The following is a 16,462-nucleotide window of genomic DNA, read 5'->3' on the forward strand; positions in this document are numbered from 1 at the left end:
CATACGCGGCAACAGGGTTTAGTGAGCAGGAAGAGGGTGTGGCAGAGAGCAGTGCAGACTCCGAGACTGAGTGTGGGCAGACTGGAAGAAGACACAGAGTCATCGCCTCCTGCTGTGTCCAGTGCCCCTTCTCCCTGGTCTCAAAGAACACACACACAAATGAGAGGCAAGAAGGCAAGGAAGCCTTAAGCAACGGGGGAAGGAACCAGGGGAAGAGTCTTAGGGAGCAGGGTGAAGACGGGGACCATCAGTCCTCACAACTGCTTCCTTGGGGCAAGACCCGGAAAGAGTTGCTGAGACCACTAGATTCGGGTGGGTAGCAGTGTTGGTCTGATGCAGTAGAAACATATTAAAAAATAAAAAAAATGTCCAGTAGCATCTTAGAGACCAACTAAGTTTGTTCTTGGTATGAGCTTTCGTGTGCATGCACACTCTTCAGATTCTGAGACCACTAGGCCTGAGATATGGTTTGTTTCCTTGAATAAAGAGTTCACTGGCCCCGGGTGATTTGTTGTTTTATTGCTAACCTTCGCCTGACTCCAGCCCTGACAGCCATTCAGTGTGTTTCAGTCTCTCTTGCTTCTCTGGTGCATTTTTATGGCTAGCAAGAAATGATGGAAGACCAGGACAGGTTATGAAAGCCATGCGATTTATTTCTTGTAAGTGCTGTCATGGCAGCTAGATGCAACCACATTACTTGTAGTTGACCTGGGTTGGGACACACGGACACATCCATCGGGAGAGATCCCTCTTTGGCTGCTGGCTTCACCAGGGCACAATCCTCCCCTCCCAGTCCACCAGTCGGCTATTTTTCTCTTCGTTGATGCTGGAAAGCACTTGGATGATCCCCTGCACACTCTCGTGCACCGTCAGTTCCGCCTGCATTGTGCAAACATGTTTTTGCATTGAAAATCCAAACCAAAACCCGCCACGAGAACACCAGACTTGGACCACTTGGGAATGGAAAGGTGGGGGCACCAGGTGTTTCCAGACACCTTGAGCTGCAGAAGCTTCTATTTTATGGATGCCCTGCTTGAAGTTTCTTTGCCGCTTTGAGCATAGTTATGGGGAAACAGTTTATTAATAAAAAAATTATCACAAGAAGACCTGGGTGGGGGCCATGGCTGCTAAAGGCTTCAGATTGCCAGGAACCAACCTTCCACAGGGCTGGATAAGTTTCACTTCTGAGCAGAGCCAAGTGGAGGAAATGCGAGAAAGTCCCAAGAATGGAGACTTTTCTGCAGGGAAAAGACCCCAGCCACCTCCTTCCTGGCAACTTGGGTGAAAAAGGCCAGATTCTGGGTATTGGTTCAAGCTATGCTGCCCAACCCCTGGTTCTAATTCCCTCTAGTTCAGTGGTTCCCAAAGTGGGCAGTATTGCCCTCTGGAGGATGGCAGGATTACCTAGGGCAGAGGTTTTCAACCTTTTTGAGTCCACAGCTCCCTTGACCAATTACATTCTTTCTGTGGCTCAGGAGTCCAGTTATGCCACCCCTTGCCTGCAGAGCTGGCAGCCTCTCACCCTTTTCAGACACCCTCCTTTGTGGAGTGTTTCCTCAGCCTCCTCCGCTTGAGAGTCCTCTCAGCAGCCACTGCTGCCACCCCTGGTCTCTGAACTCCCCCCCCCCACTGCCCCAAAGAGAGGTGCCTCCTCACACTGCCCCACGGGCCTGGGAAGAGGATGCCCCTAGCCTTAGTGGCCCAACCAAGACTGGCCAGAGGTGAACATGGGGCTAGCACCTTACTTTGGGGGGCGGCAGCAGGTGCTACCAGGCCTGCTTGGCAGAAAGGCTCCCCTTCAGCACTGTGCACTCAGCTCCCAGGCAGGCATGGCACACAGCAAGCACAAGAAAGGCCAGTGCCTTTCCCCCTTGTCTGTTCATTCCCAGCAGCAAGGGCTGGCGGACTGGCTGGTTGGGCTCCTTCACCTGGTTGCTTGCTTACTGCAAGACTCCCCCAGCTCCTGGCAACCAGCACCCTCTGGCCAGCCCCAGAGGCACCATTTGCCTGCGGAACTTGTAGCCAGGGCTGCTGCAACAAACAGCCATGCAAGCCTTGGGGAGACAGAGATGTGAGAGGGCGTCAGAGGAGGGAGGGAAGGAAAGAGGGACAGAGGCCAATATTGCCCACAGCACCCTGACCATGGCATCCCAGGGTGCCACGGCACACTGGTTGAGAACCACTGACCTAGGGGAGGCAGGGGGAGTACTGGGGGTGTGAATTATCAGACTCTGGAAAGCTGGTATGACTGAATCAAGTTCATCCATTTTGTGGAATTAATTAAACTAAATAGTTTTAATTGGATTTTGACTAAATGTGCAATTAATTATTACTGCTATGAGTTTTATTGTGTTACTATCTTCTTTGGTGGGTCATGCAAACCACTATTCCGGCTTTTGGTAGAGTAGGGACCCCTGGGGATGCGTTTATGGAACAAACGGGACGGTGGCCCAAAATCGATTGGGAACCACTGCTTTAGTTAGTCAAGAGGTTTGCAAGCTGTGCTTCTTGCTCCTCCTCCGCTCTTTTACCACATCCTGATCTAATGACCAACTGCGATTTTGCCACTACGTACCTTCTCTGTTCCCATTTCCGTCTTCACCCATCCTGGGTGAAGTGCAACGCAAAGGATCCCGTCATCCTTGTACTCCAGCGCCTGGCACCGCGTGAGCATGTTCAGTGCCGTCTGAAGAAAGACAGAAGCAGCAGCACCGTGGAGGTTACAGGGTAAACTAGCGAGTCACGCAGCTGGATCAGGCCGGCGGCCCATCTGGTCCAGCATCCTCTTTGCCACAGTGGCCAACCAGGTGCTCCAACATGGAACCCAGAAGCTGGGCTGTGGGCAACAGTTCTCTCCCTTGGGATTGTCAGCTGCTAAGAGAGGCATGCTGCCTTCATCACTGGAGACAATACATAGCCAATGTGGCTAGCAGCTGCGGGTAGCTCCACCCTCCTCCACCCATTCGTCCAATCCCCTTTTGAAGCCTTCCTGCTTGGTGACCATCACACTGCACCTTGTGGGAGCCAATTCCTAACTATGTGCAACAAGGGCTGCGGTCAGTGCTGGATTATGCACTATAAATTCACCCCTCCCAGGAGGCCACAGTGATGTCAGGGGCAACTGTCCCTGGCCCCACTCCCTGTTGCTGACCCTGCCCCACTTGCACAGATTGGCCAAGATGCAGGCAGGCGGGAGAGGCTGTGCTGCCCACGTTACCTTGCTGCAGCGGTAAGAAATGACGGGGAACGTGGCCATAGAAGGGGGCCTCCCGATTGAGCTGCCGATGGTGGAGACGTTGATGATGGCAGCCCGGCTGCAGCTCAGCCCCTTCCTGTTGCTCCTCTTAGCAGCCGTCTTCAGCATGGGCAGAAATGCCTGCAAAGGAAGACAGACATGGGCAGTCCCTTTGTCCCCTTCCCAGGCCTTCCATCCTTGGTTCCCAACTTCTCCATTGGCTGGACCCCTCCTGCATATTTTGTCCCCCTCTCTTTCTTGGTCAATACGTTATGAGTGTGGCAGGGTATTAGGAAGACAAGCCCCTGCCTCAGGAAATTCAATGTAAGGAAATAAGCAGGGAGAGCTTTCCGTTAAAGTTGAGGGAGCCTTTTAACATCTCCTTTCACCTGCTGCTCCCTGCTTTACCCAGAAGAATGGATGCCACCTCTAGCAAAGTATGAGGATAAGCTCTACCTGTGTCACCAGCATTGGGCCAATGAGATTGATACGGTAGACACTCAGCATATCTTCTTTGTCCACCGACTCCAGGGTGCTTGGGGGCATGACGCCCGCGTTGTTGATCAGCAGATTTAGTCCACTTCCGGCCAGGTGGACCTCAACTTCCTTAGCAGCAGCCTTGATGCTAGCCTCATCCGTGGACTCTGTGGAAAGAGGGCACAGGATTTGTCATGGAAACACCTTCCTCTCCTTTATAGCTTTCCAGGGCTTCAGAGAGAAGACTTTCCCAGGACAACCTGGAAAAGCTGGGCCTGGGGAACTGAACCTGGGACCATCTGCATGGCAAAGAGCTACAGCTGTTCTCCATGGGTTTGGTCACATTTGTTCTTTCCCTCAGCCCTATCCCCATCAAGACTGAGAAAGAGTTCTCTCCTCAAGGCAAAAGCCTCTGCCCATCAACCGCAGATAATCCTTTGTATACCTGGAGCATCTCCTCTCCTGTCGTTCAGCCTGGACACTGAGATCCATCTCCAAGGGCCTTCTGGCAGTTTACTCCCTATGAGAAGTGAAGTTACAGGGAACCAGACAGAGGGCCTTCTTGGTAGTGTCACCCTCTCTGTGGAACAGAGTACCGTATTTTTCGCTCTATAAGGTGCACTTTTCCCCCTCCAAAAATTAAGGGGAAATGTGTGTGTGTCTTATGGAGCGAATGCAGGCTCCATGGCTTCAACGAAAGCAACGCGAAGCCTCCGGAGCACAGTGGGAGCGCTTCTGCTGCACTCCGGAGGCTTCACTTCGCTGGAGAGGGGCTGCGCAGCTTTCCCTCTCTGCGCAGCTCCCCTTCAGTGAAGCGGGAGGAGAAATGGAAGGAGCTCCGTTTCTTCTGCTGCTTCGCTGAAGGGGCGCTGCGCAGAGAGGGAGATATATTTTTTTTCTTGTTCTCCCCCTCTAAAACTAGGTGCATCTTATGGTCGGGTGCATCCTATAGAGTGAAAAATATGGTAACTATATGACTTTTAGAAGACATCTGAAGGCAGCCCTAAATTGGGAAGTTTTAAATGTTTGACGTTTTATTATGTTTTTATATGTGTTGGAAGCTGCCCAGAGTGGCTGGGACAACCCATCTAGATGGGCAGGGTAATAATAATAATAATAATAATAATAATAATAATAATAATAATAGATGATGATACTAGGTTGGATGAGCCCATGATCAGATTCAAGTAATGCCCAGCATGATGATATCAAATACAGGTCATGTTAAGACAGGGATACAGAACCTGGGAAACAGCAAGGCAGGAGAGAAAGGCATTTGGGGGCCCTTGAAGAGAGGGAAAGTCAAAGGTGAACATGGAAGAGAAAGCTATCAATGGCCAGTAGGCATGATGGCTATGCTCTGGCTCCACAGTTGGAGGCAGGAATGCTTCTGAATACCAGTTGCTGGAAACCGTAGGAGGAGAGAGCAGCAGCGTAGCTAGCCGCTTGGGTGCCTGGTGCGGGAGCGTGTCCTGCAGCCAGGGGCGGGGTGATCCGAGCCCATGGGGGTGGGTCGAGCCTCTCGAAGGCTTGGAGGCTCTCCATCGCCTCTCCCTCAGCTGTAGGACGACTGAGGGAGAGGCAGTAGGCAGACACAAGTCCCACGCTGCCATTTCAGGCAGTGCGGAACCTGCAGGCACCTAAGCCACCACGTCACTCCTAAAAAGTTTCGTGAGCCCATTTTTTTTAAAAAAAAACTCATTTTGTCACCCCTCCCCCCAGTGATGACACCTGGGCCCGGCTGCACCCCCACACACCCTTTCCTCCGCCACTGGGAGAGAGGGATCTTGTGCTTGGGTCCTGTTTGTGGTTTCCCACAGGCATCTGGTTGACCACTGTGAGAACAGGATGCTGGCCTAGATAGGCCACTGGCTTCATCTAGCAGGCAGGCTCTTTGTGTTGCTATTATATGTGCCATTGCATATCAGGCAGGTGCCCCTCTTGCCATTTATCTACACCAGTCTATCTCCACTATTTCCTCTATCATCTTGTTCCACCTCTATCTTGTTCCAGATTGTAGCACAATAAAAACAACAACACAATATACAAGAAATAAAAGAAGTAATTAAAATTCAGTTAAAAGCCGTGCATCCAGCCCAGCACATTAAGATTGGGACAAGAGGCAGAAATATCGTTAAGTGGTCTGTGATTTTCAGTCACCTTCAGTGATTTTCAAATAGTCTTTTGTTGTGGGGAGTGTCTGGGAACCACAGCCACAAACCTCAAAGTGATTTCATAGTAAAAACATGAACAATAAAAGCAATGACAATATAAATAAAACCATTTCCATATGTAAGGAATTCCATATATATAAACAACTAAAAACAATTCCATGTGGAAAAGCTATTTCAAATCCAGCACGGATACTGACCAGGTTAAAGAACTCCACTTTAAAAAAGCTTTTATAAAGAAGTTTTTGAAAAGAAAACAACCTGTTTCTCATCTCTTCAGTGAAGCCTGAGGCTTGTATTCTCAAAAATGTTGGAACTCACAGGAGGAGAATACTGTTATTTTTATAAAACGCAGCACCACTCCCTCCCCCCACCTGCGATTCCAGCAACTAGCATGCAGAGGCAGTACCCATTGAGACTAGTATTGATACCCGATTCCATTGATACCCGATGCCTCCATGAATTTGTCTAATCCTCTTGGTAGCCATCTTTGCCTCCTGTTTATGCACTGCATGAAAAAGCACTTTCTGTTGTGTGCCCTGAATCTTTCAACAGTCAGGTAATGCAAACAAACCTAATACAACTCTCAGGAAGATGTATTGTAATGCAGGCTTGCCAGAACAGCTACAGCCTTTTGTATGGAAGCCACTCAGTTAATCTGGGAGTGGTAGTTAACTGGCACAAAGTTTATAATCCTCTTTTAAGATACATGCTTGGGCCTGGCAAATAATCCTACCTTCATTTATTAAAAAACCTGCCAAAGGCCCCCTTTGCACCACTTTAAACAAGCATGGCTTCCCCAAAGTATCCTGGGAACGGTAGTTTGTTACAGTGCTACAGTTCCCAGCGTCCTCTAGCGGAAGGATGGATTGTTAAACCACTCTGGGAACTGTAGCTCTGTGAGGAGACGAGGGGTCTTGCCCTAACAACTCCCAATACCCTTAACAAACTACAGTTCCCAGGATTCCTTGGGGGAAATCCATGGCTAAAGTAGTGCTTTAAATGTAGAGTGCAGACGGGAGTCGTAGTCCAAAAGAAGTGGAGAACCTTGTACATTGAGTACTTGTGAGTACAGATGGCCTTGCCCCATTTCTATAGGTGGCCTCCCTGAATAAGTCTTTCCCCTGGGGCGCAACGAACACATGGCTCCATGGCTAAAGTAGTGCTTTAAATGTACAGTGCAGATGGGAGTTGTAGTCCAAAACAAGTGGAGGATCCCAGGTTGAGGGAGACTGATCTACCTTGAGTACCTGAGTGAGTAGAAATGACCTTGCCCCACCTCTGCAGGAGGCCACCCTGAATAAGCCTTTCCCCTTCAAAATGAACAGAGCAAAGAGATGTGAGGATTCTGCCTGGAGCATAACTAAAACATTGTGACAGGAGGCACTTAATAAATGAATGTTCAGCTATCCACCCTAAATGGAGCCACAGGGCATGTTGGTTTCTGCAGTTCTAAGATTAAAGAACTGAAATGGAATAGAAGAAAATAAATAAGACGAAAGTCATACCCAGCTGCAGAATCACGAGGCAGGGATGTTTAGAAGCCAGCGATCTCAGTTCCTAAAAGGAGAAAAATGGGGTCATGTGCGAAACAAACCCTCAAGGCTTCCTCAGTGCTGCTGTAAAAATGTCAAATGCTAGACCCAGAAAAGTCTGAGGCCCGAGTATGTTTGCATCATTTCACTTATTTTGCACAAATTGTTTTGCTTTCGTTTGAGTTATATGGGGCACTCTAGACTGCTCAGTGTTACTCAGCCTCTGGCTTCTGAGATTTTCACAGACATTGACTGGCTTCACAGTTTTTTCGAAGTCACAGGAGTCAGAAAGGTGAGAATCTCAAGGAGCTAGTTTTTTCTGCTGCTGCAGAACCACAGCAGACATACAACTCTGCAGATACTGAATAAGTGCCAGGCCCCCAAGGACCTCACGGACTTCTGGTGTAACCTGTGCTGTTATTATTAATTGCATTTATAGCCCACCTTTTTCCTTTAAGGAGCTTGAGGTGACGTACATTGTTCTCCCCCTTATTTAATTCCCACAACAACTGTGTGAGGTCAGTTAGGCAGAGAGGCAGTGGCTGGTTCAAGGGCACCCAGTGAGCTTCATGCCAAATGGGGATTTGAACCCTGGTCTCCCAGGTCCTAGTCCAGGACTCTAACCACAATACCACACAGGCAGCATAGTAGAGTACATTCTCTCTCTCTCTCTCTCTCTCTCCCCCTGGGGAAGGAATTGTACCCTAAATGAGAACTATGGAAACTCTCAGGAAACAAAATGTTAAGAAGGCATTCCGTCCCCTACCCCTCCCAACCCCCACAAGGCAAATATAGGAACAAAAGAAAGAGGAACAGGGTAACCAGTGATGGAAACCAGAAAATGTGGATTCTCTCTCTGATGGAGCATTCAGAACATAAAGGATAAAATAATAGAGAGTTTTCTCTTAAAAACAAAAAACCCAAAGCTTTTCAACGTATGATACAATACAGTAAAAGCCAAACTAATCTAAATGAAAACAGAAAAGAAAGGAGAAAACAAAACAAGACAAACACACAAAAGGAAGGGTGGAGACACAAAGGCCTCTATCAGAGGTGCATCTTAACCCTTGTACCACACAAAAGGTGGTGGACCCTCCCAGCTCTCACCTGGGAGCTTCCCTTCTCCCAGCCTGCCTCCCTGGAAGATCTTCCCTTTCCTGCCTCTCATGCAGGGTGTAAGGGAGAGCTTTCCCTTTGTAGCTTATGCTGAGCAGTTTTAGCCGAAAAGATGGTAAACGCTTGCTAATTATTATCATCATCATTTCTTACCCACCTGTCTCCATAAGGTTCCAAGGCAGGTTGCAGCAATGGAAAAACACAATCTTATTTTGTAAAAACACAATCTGTCAAACAAGCCTTTTAAACTGAGATCTTTCCCAGCCTGCACCTGTATTTGAATCGTTTTTAAGATGTGTTAAATGTGGGGTTTTTTTATTGTATTATAGCTTGCTGCTTGTTGCCCTGGGCTTCTTTAGGAGCAAGGGCAGCTTACAAATCTTAAAGATAATAATAATAATTTTAAAATGAGGTAAAAACAATTTACAATAAAGAGAATAGGGTGAGTCCTAAAAACACACATCTCAGGGGCAGTGGCGTAGCGTGGGGGGTGCAGGGGGGGCCGGCCGCACCGGGCGCAACATCTGGGGTTAGGGCAAATCCACGGGTTAGGGGGCGCAAATCCACGGGTTAGGGGGCGCAAATTACTTGCCTTGCCCCGGGTGCTGACAACCCACGCTACGCCACTGCTCAGGGGCAACAGCCAGGGTCAAGAGGTGCACTGACACGATGAGAGCTGAAGGTGCTGGATGCATTTTTGTGGAAAGGGGATACCACAGCTCAGGGGCTGCTACAAAGAACACCCCCTTTCCCTTAGCCACCGCCCCATGGAACTTCTGAATGGAGTGGAACTAACTTTCTTGCACAGCTCCCTTTCTCTCTCTCAGCCTGGAATCGGATGTGAAAAACTGTCACTTCCTAAAAGGATGGTCAGCTCTGAAGTTGGGGATGAGTGAATCTGTCCATTTCAGTTGCTCATTTCCCCAATCTTTAGTTCTCCATGGTGGAATCTACACACGTTAAAAATGTCATGAACATGCTTTTTAAAAAATTGTTTTGAAAAACGCATTGAATTTGCTATAGCTCACCACAATTGTATATTTCACTTTACCACACATTTACAAACCTTTTATTTGCAGCTGTATAGCAGAGCCCCATATTTCCAGTTTGCTATTTTTCTGTTTTAAAAGTCCTCATGAGAATTCATCATAATTTCAGTGTGGATTTATTCTAACATGCACAATTTCTGCAAAGCAATTTCCCCTAATAAAATGTGTTTTGGTATGTTCTCGCTGCTCTATGCAATTATATGCACGTTTTGCCATAGTACGTGGCTGGGGATGCTCATTAAGTGGGAATTCCAAAAAGGTGGCTGCATCTCAGCTCACGGATAACTCTGGAAAGTGCAAAGCAGGTACGTTTGCATTTAACTGAAACGAACCTCTTTCCCATCCCTACGGTCTCACCTGGCTTTTTCCTCCATGTGGATCCCTGCATGTGGCGAAGACCCATTTTGGTGGTTCTCGTAGTTGCAGGAGCTGCTTCACCATTTCCAGCCCAATACCCCGATTGGCTCCTGTGACCAGGACACTGTGGAAATGGGCCCCAGACATCACCGACTTGGATGCAGACCCTCTACTCTTGCTATCCGTCTATTTTCTCTGCACTTAAATTTGAGCTGGCACTGTTTGCCCTTGCTGGTTCCTGCCTATTTATACTTACTGCTACGGAGACCAGCTTTTGTTCGGGGATTTGTTAAGGGAGTTGATGCTACGTTTCGTAATTATGACTCATGGCAGAAATCTCTGGGTAAACAAACACACACTGGAAGTTTTGGGCTGAAAGGAGACTCTGTAGGAAATCACAGCGTACTGAATGCATTAGGCATGGCAATCTATGCAGCCTAGTTCATAAATACAGCAGAAATCCTTATAGACTAAAGGGTTTCTGGAATGGAAAACAACCCCAATTTATGGCAAACTCAGCTGAAAGAGAAAAATGTTGGGTGGGTGCCCTGCGGCCCAAGCACACATTTCCGTAAGACCGTGGCTTGAAGCAACGATCCTTGAAACAGAATGCACAATAAAAGGTACCATTTCTAAAAAGTAGGGCACAGGACTGGCAGGAGGTTTAAAACACATGTGGGGAAATGACTGGGAGATAATAAAAAGAGAGCGAGAAGACCAATGGATTAAAATCTGAAATTCCTGCATAAATCTACTTCCGCCAGCATTAGAGAGTTAAAGCTGAAAAATCGCATTTGCCACCCCAATCTCTGAGCGGTGAGAGATTCCAGGGTTTTCAGGTGCTTATCCAGTGTTTAGTCAACAGAGACTGGAGTGCCTTTAGGAAATATGGTTTTATTTACACATACCAACAACCTGCGGATAAGATAGTAGGGCTCACTGCATTAACGCCCAACAGATTTTGTTTCTCCATTAGTCCCAGCTTTGGATCCAGCACAAAGCAAGCCTGCCATGGAATTTTAGATGTATATAGGAATACTAATTGTCCTGCAGACAGCTCCCTGCTGTGGGGGCTTGGATCTTTCTTTTTGCTTTGCTTTTTGCAATAATTTTTATTTGATTTTACAAGTGTAGAATTATAGCAATACAAAATACATATCCATATTTAGAGATTTATCTGGATCTCCAGACTTCCCACCCTTCCCTCCATGGGTCTTTTTGTCAACCTTTCCAACTGCATATTATTTCATAATCCATGTTTTATATCTCTCCGTATTGTCCATGATAATTGCTACAAATGTTATGAAAATCCTGCTAATGTTTTCATCTGCTTACAGAGGTCTCCTAAATTAATTATAATTTTTTTCTTTATTTAAGTCTTTGTCTTCTTGGTTCCTGAGCTTTCCGGTCAGTTTTGCCATTTTGGTGTACTCCCAAAGGCTTGGTTTGCCATTCCTACTTTGTCTTCTTTCCATCTCAGATCTTTCTTTTTGGAACCCTAAAAGTGCCTGGACAATTTGCCCCTCATCCAGGGTCCAGTCCTTCTACTCTTGCCAGCCCATGGTTACTCCTCAAGTGCCGTCTTGACCTGTTATCTGCAGATTCAGAAATGCTTCCTCCAGAGATTTGGGGGTGGCGGAGATTGCAGGTGTTTACTGGTCCATCTTTGGAAAACAGATCTTTGCATTCTCACACTTGAGGCCATTGCAGCATCAGTTCGTTTGGATGTGTGTGTGTAAGAGATGCGACTTGGATGAGCCACTGGTCAGACTCAAGTAATGCCTAGCATAAGGATATCAAATGCAGGTCATGTTGAGCTGAGGATATAGAACTTGGGAAGGGCAGAGCTCAAATGACTATTTTTTTCATAAATGGCATGGTTTTATTTCTTATACAAATACTGAGGCACTCTGTGTCATCTGTCTATGCAAATATCTGGCCTGTAGAGAACCTTTATTCTAAATAATGTTACAACTCACAGGAGAATAGTTATTAAAACACAGCAGCACACCCTCCATTTGTGATTCCGGTAACTGGCATGCAGAGGCATTAGCCATTGTAACTAGTAAAGGTACCCCTGACCATTAGGTCCAGTCGGGACCGACTCTGGGGTTGCAGCGCTCCTCTCGCTTTATTGGCCGAGGGAACCGGCGTACAGCTTCCAGGTCATGTGACCAGCATGACTAAGTTGCTTCTGGTGAACCAGAGCAGAGCACGGAAACGCCGTTTACTTTCCCGCCGAAGCGGTAACTATTTATCTACTTGCACTGGCGTGCTTTCAAACTGCTAGGTTGGCAGGAGCAGGGACCGAGCAATGGGAGCTTACCCCGTCGCCGGGATTCGAACTGCCGACCTTCTGATCGGCAAGTCCTAGGCTCTGTGGTTTAACCCACAGCACCACCCGTAGTAGCCATCAATAGCTGTGTCCTCCATGTCTAATCCTTTTGGTGGTAATTTTTGCCTCCTATGGGAACAAGTTCCAAAGTTTACTCACGGCATGAAAAAGCACTTTCTGTTGTGTGCCCTGGATCTTTCAACGTTCCGCTAATGCAAGCAAACCCAATACAACTCTCAGGAAAATGGGTGGTGGAGATTCAGCTGCCAACTATACCGTGCTTTAAAAAAAACAACCACCACCCTGAGCATTGTAATGCAGGCCTGCCAGAACAGCTACAGCCTTTTGTATGGAAGCCACTCAGTTAATCTGGGAGTGGTAGTTAACTGGCACAAAGTTTATAATCCTCTTTTAAGATACATGCTTGGGCCTGGCAAATAATCCTACCTTCATTTATTAAAAAACCTGCCAAAGGCCCCCTTTGCACCACTTTAAACAAGCATGGCTTCCCCAAAGTATCCTGGGAACGGTAGTTTGTTACAGTGCTACAGTTCCCAGCGTCCTCTAGCGGAAGGATGGATTGTTAAACCACTCTGGGAACTGTAGCTCTGTGAGGAGACGAGGGGTCTTGCCCTAACAACTCCCAATACCCTTAACAAACTACAGTTCCCAGGATTCCTTGGGGGAAATCCATGGCTAAAGTAGTGCTTTAAATGTAGAGTGCAGACGGGAGTCGTAGTCCAAAAGAAGTGGAGAACCTTGTACATTGAGTACTTGTGAGTACAGATGGCCTTGCCCCATTTCTATAGGTGGCCTCCCTGAATAAGTCTTTCCCCTGGGGCGCAACGAACACATTGTGACAGGAGGCACTTAATAAATGAATGTTCAGCTACCCACCCTTAGTGAACCCAGAGGGCATGTTGGTTTTTGCAGATCTAAGATGAAAGAACTGAAATGGAATAAAAGAAAATAAACAACACGAAAGCCATACCCAGTTGCAGGAGGGGCGGACCTTGGTAATATAGCACCCTGTGCATGCGAGGCCAGAAGTTCACACACACACAGCTCCAAGCTACCTTCCCAAAGCTGGCTAAGGGAGGCACAGGCTTTAGGAAGGAGGCATAAGACTCTGGCAGGGTCTTAGAGCCCTCCTTCCCAAAGCTGGGTAAGCCCTAACTAGACTTTGGGAGAGAAGCAGGAAGGGTAGCTACAGACTGCTTATTTGGTGAATGATGGGAAGAAAAAGTAGCGCACACCCAAAATACCCGGGGATTCCTTTTCCCTTTTCAACATGTGGCTCTTAAAACCAGATTAATGTTTTAATCTCATCAGCTATTTGGAAGTGATGCCAACAGAATAAAATATTTAAAGAATTTAAGAGGTAAGGGGTGGGGGAGTAGGAACAAGCAAGCATTTCATGATTAAAGACCAACATTGTTTTCCTGCTACTTAGCCAGTTAATTGGCTGCTATTAAAACTTTCTGTTTGGAAACAGTGCATTAACACATAAGTTTATTTATTAATAATGCATTCTATGTAGAAAAGAAGAATTATGTTTTCTATAAATACACAAAGTAACTAGGTTCCACGCCAAGGGACCAGCTAAATTAATAAAGACACCAATTTGGATTGGATAGAGAACCAAATTCTAAGAATATGCTGCAGTTAAATCAAAATAACATCATCAAGGACCAGGCCTACCTTGAAATCCCTACGTTACCTTAGAACAGGTGTTGGGAATTCAGGCTGGATCCTGGACTGCAGTGAGCCAATTTGACTAGTAGGTGGCGCCACTCACAGTCATCTGATGTCACCATGCCAGGCAACCCTTTTCCCCTTTGAGGTCAAACTGTGCTGCAGAGGAACTTCCCAGTGAACTGAAGCAGGGGTTGAAGTTCAACTGGTCTTCTGGCTGGCCCTGGCTTCAAGCCCTCATTTCAGCAGGTTGTCTGCATTACAGAATTCTGCAACAGGAACTCTGCAGTGCAGTCAGTCTCCACACTGAGCAGTGCCGACTTCAAGACCAGCTTTCCACTGGGGTTGCCTGCACTACAGTTTTCCACAGGAACCTAGAGAGTCATGTCCCAATTCCAGGACCCAACTTTACCAATCTCTTTGCTGGCCACCCTCCCCCCGCCCCGAACAAGCAATAGTGTTCTTTAGAGTGGTTTTTTTAAAAAATTCATTCAGTGTTACAAAATTTCTTTACTCGACCTCATTTTAAACCTGTTTTAAGAATCATTACACAATTAGTAAGGAAGAAAAGCTGAAGAAATGTACCCTAATTTTAATTTTTTTTTACAACACTTAAAATTTTATTGGACATGAAACCGTCTACAGAGGTATAATCCTGAACCACGACACCTTGCCCCACCGGGGCGTACATTTACGAAGTCAAAGCTTCATTGCAAATCACTGCCAAGGCACCCAGGAAAGTGACGTATTCCTGGAAGTTCACCACTTGGTCCCCATTGCGGTCCAGATCTTTCATTAATGGCTGTATCTCTCCGTCCTGCAGTTTTGGCCCAATGGTCAGCTCGTTCTGGATCAACTCCTTCAACTCCTCCTTACATAGGCTGCTCTTATCACCATCCTTACAAGCATATTTGTGGAAGGTGACAACCAGCAAACCAATAGCTTGGGTCAAGAGGTGCTGCCATGGTGAGAGATCTGAAGTAAGATGGTCTAGTGCCGTGTGGCAGGAAGTGGTCAAATGCACCCTATTTTAACCTCTATTATATGACACCAGTTGGTGCACTAAAGTTTCAAAGCATAGGTACTGAAACCTGCAGGAATGAGTTAGCAAGGGTCACCAACCTTTTTAGCACAATTGCAAACCAGACAAATTGTTGTGGGCACTGCACACAGCCCACACAGCCACCTATTCCACTGGCTACCATAGAATACCTCACAAGTTCCAATTCCAGTAGGAGAGCTAGTGAAGGTCTCTGTGGATACATGAGCACTCACAGGTGCTGCGGTAGCAACCTCTGCAGGAGGGAATGATCTGCTGCTCTAAAGCCTTTCCCAATACCAGTAACTGAAGTTGATACAGTATGGGTTTGAAAATTCAGCATCTCAGCAGGTGGTTCCCAGCTCTTTGAAAACATAAGGCATTTAAAGTTATTGCTACTTCTACAAGTTAAATACCTTTACTCCATCTGGCGCCTAAAAATGAATAGGTCTCCAATGGGACCAGTTTTCCACAATCTTTCATTCTTGGGGAAGAAGGTTCAAGAGGCTTTGGACACTGTTGAGCACCCAATAGCCAAGTGAGATGATGGTTGAAAAGTAAGCAAAATGTGAAGGCTGGTCGATTCCTACTTATACTGACACAACGGGCCTATACCACTTGTGAACTGCTTGCCAATTGCCTCAATGATCACCGTTACATCAAACCAAGGCAGGGAACGAAGCAGATTAATTTAGCCTCTGCTGTCCTGCACTCATCTCGATAGATCAAAATGGCCCAGTTTGCTTGGCTTAGTGTAAATGAGCAAGTTACCTGGCCTGGTTGAACATGGCCTTGTAGCTAGTCTTGCTCCAGACAAACGACAAGTGGCAAACCAAGAACAAACCTTGGCAACAACTAATGGTTTGTCTGAAGTGAGACAAAGCACATGCCTAGGTTCACCTGCAATGCTAAGCCAGAGCATGGCTTAGTGCTAGGGAGCACAGTAGCACTGGGGAGGAATGCAGCAACCACAGTCTTCTCTCTGAAAATATGGTTTGATTCAGTGCTGCGTGTCAATCGGGCCATCATATGGATCTGCATGTCTAGAACAAAACATTTCTTGGTTTAGTCAAAGCTTATTTCTTTTCCAAGAAGCATCCACTGTTACCTTGAAAAGCACTAAATCCATCTCTGTTCTGCCTGCCTTTCAATTTACATGACATAGCACCTTAATCATCAGAGGAACGGTAGAGTATTGCTGGGAATTCTCAATTTGCTGCCTGCACAGACATTATTAGAGGATATCAGTGTCCCCTATGGAAATCCAGCAGAACACCCCAAAATAAACAGTTCTCCATCAAGTACGCTGTGAACTAGCCCATATAATTGACTCTCCTCCTGCTTTCCCTTTCTAAAAGAAGGAAACATTACAAAGAGGGGAAGGAAAGCAGGAATGCTTCCTAAAAGCCTCCGTTCAATAAGACTGTCACCAGCTCAAAGTAAAACCCTGCCC

General features: G+C 46.8%; 1 protein-coding gene and 1 pseudogene across 3 annotated transcripts; both read right to left on the reverse strand.

Annotated features, from left to right (window-relative positions):
• Positions 1-632: 632 nt before the first annotated feature.
• LOC310767843 (C-signal-like) lies at positions 633-10,533 on the reverse strand. 2 transcript variants are annotated; one of them, XM_083625363.1, is made up of 6 exons: positions 9,941-10,533; positions 7,392-7,443; positions 3,692-3,879; positions 3,218-3,376; positions 2,576-2,686; positions 633-879 (listed from the first exon to the last, which is right to left on the reverse strand). In XM_083625363.1, the coding sequence occupies exons 1-6, from the start codon at positions 10,085-10,087 to the stop codon at positions 766-768; spliced, it is 771 nt and encodes a 256-aa protein (XP_083481489.1). In that variant the 5' UTR covers positions 10,088-10,533; the 3' UTR covers positions 633-765. The 2 variants fall into 2 exon arrangements, with proteins under 2 accessions (XP_083481489.1, XP_083481490.1); XM_083625364.1 differs by lacking the exons at positions 633-879; positions 2,576-2,686 and adding an exon at positions 3,017-3,089 and having other exon boundaries at positions 3,123-3,376; positions 9,941-10,251.
• Positions 10,534-13,770: 3,237 nt separating this feature from the next.
• LOC310767868 (protein S100-A6-like) lies at positions 13,771-16,423 on the reverse strand (annotated as a pseudogene). The gene has a single exon. The product of its transcript is annotated as a protein S100-A6-like (transcript).
• Between the last annotated feature and the right edge of the window lie 39 nt (positions 16,424-16,462).

The sequence above is a fragment of the Podarcis filfolensis genome, assembly GCF_964270895.1.
Source record: "Podarcis filfolensis genome assembly, chromosome: 8".
NCBI classification, from domain to species: domain Eukaryota; kingdom Metazoa; phylum Chordata; class Lepidosauria; order Squamata; family Lacertidae; genus Podarcis; species Podarcis filfolensis.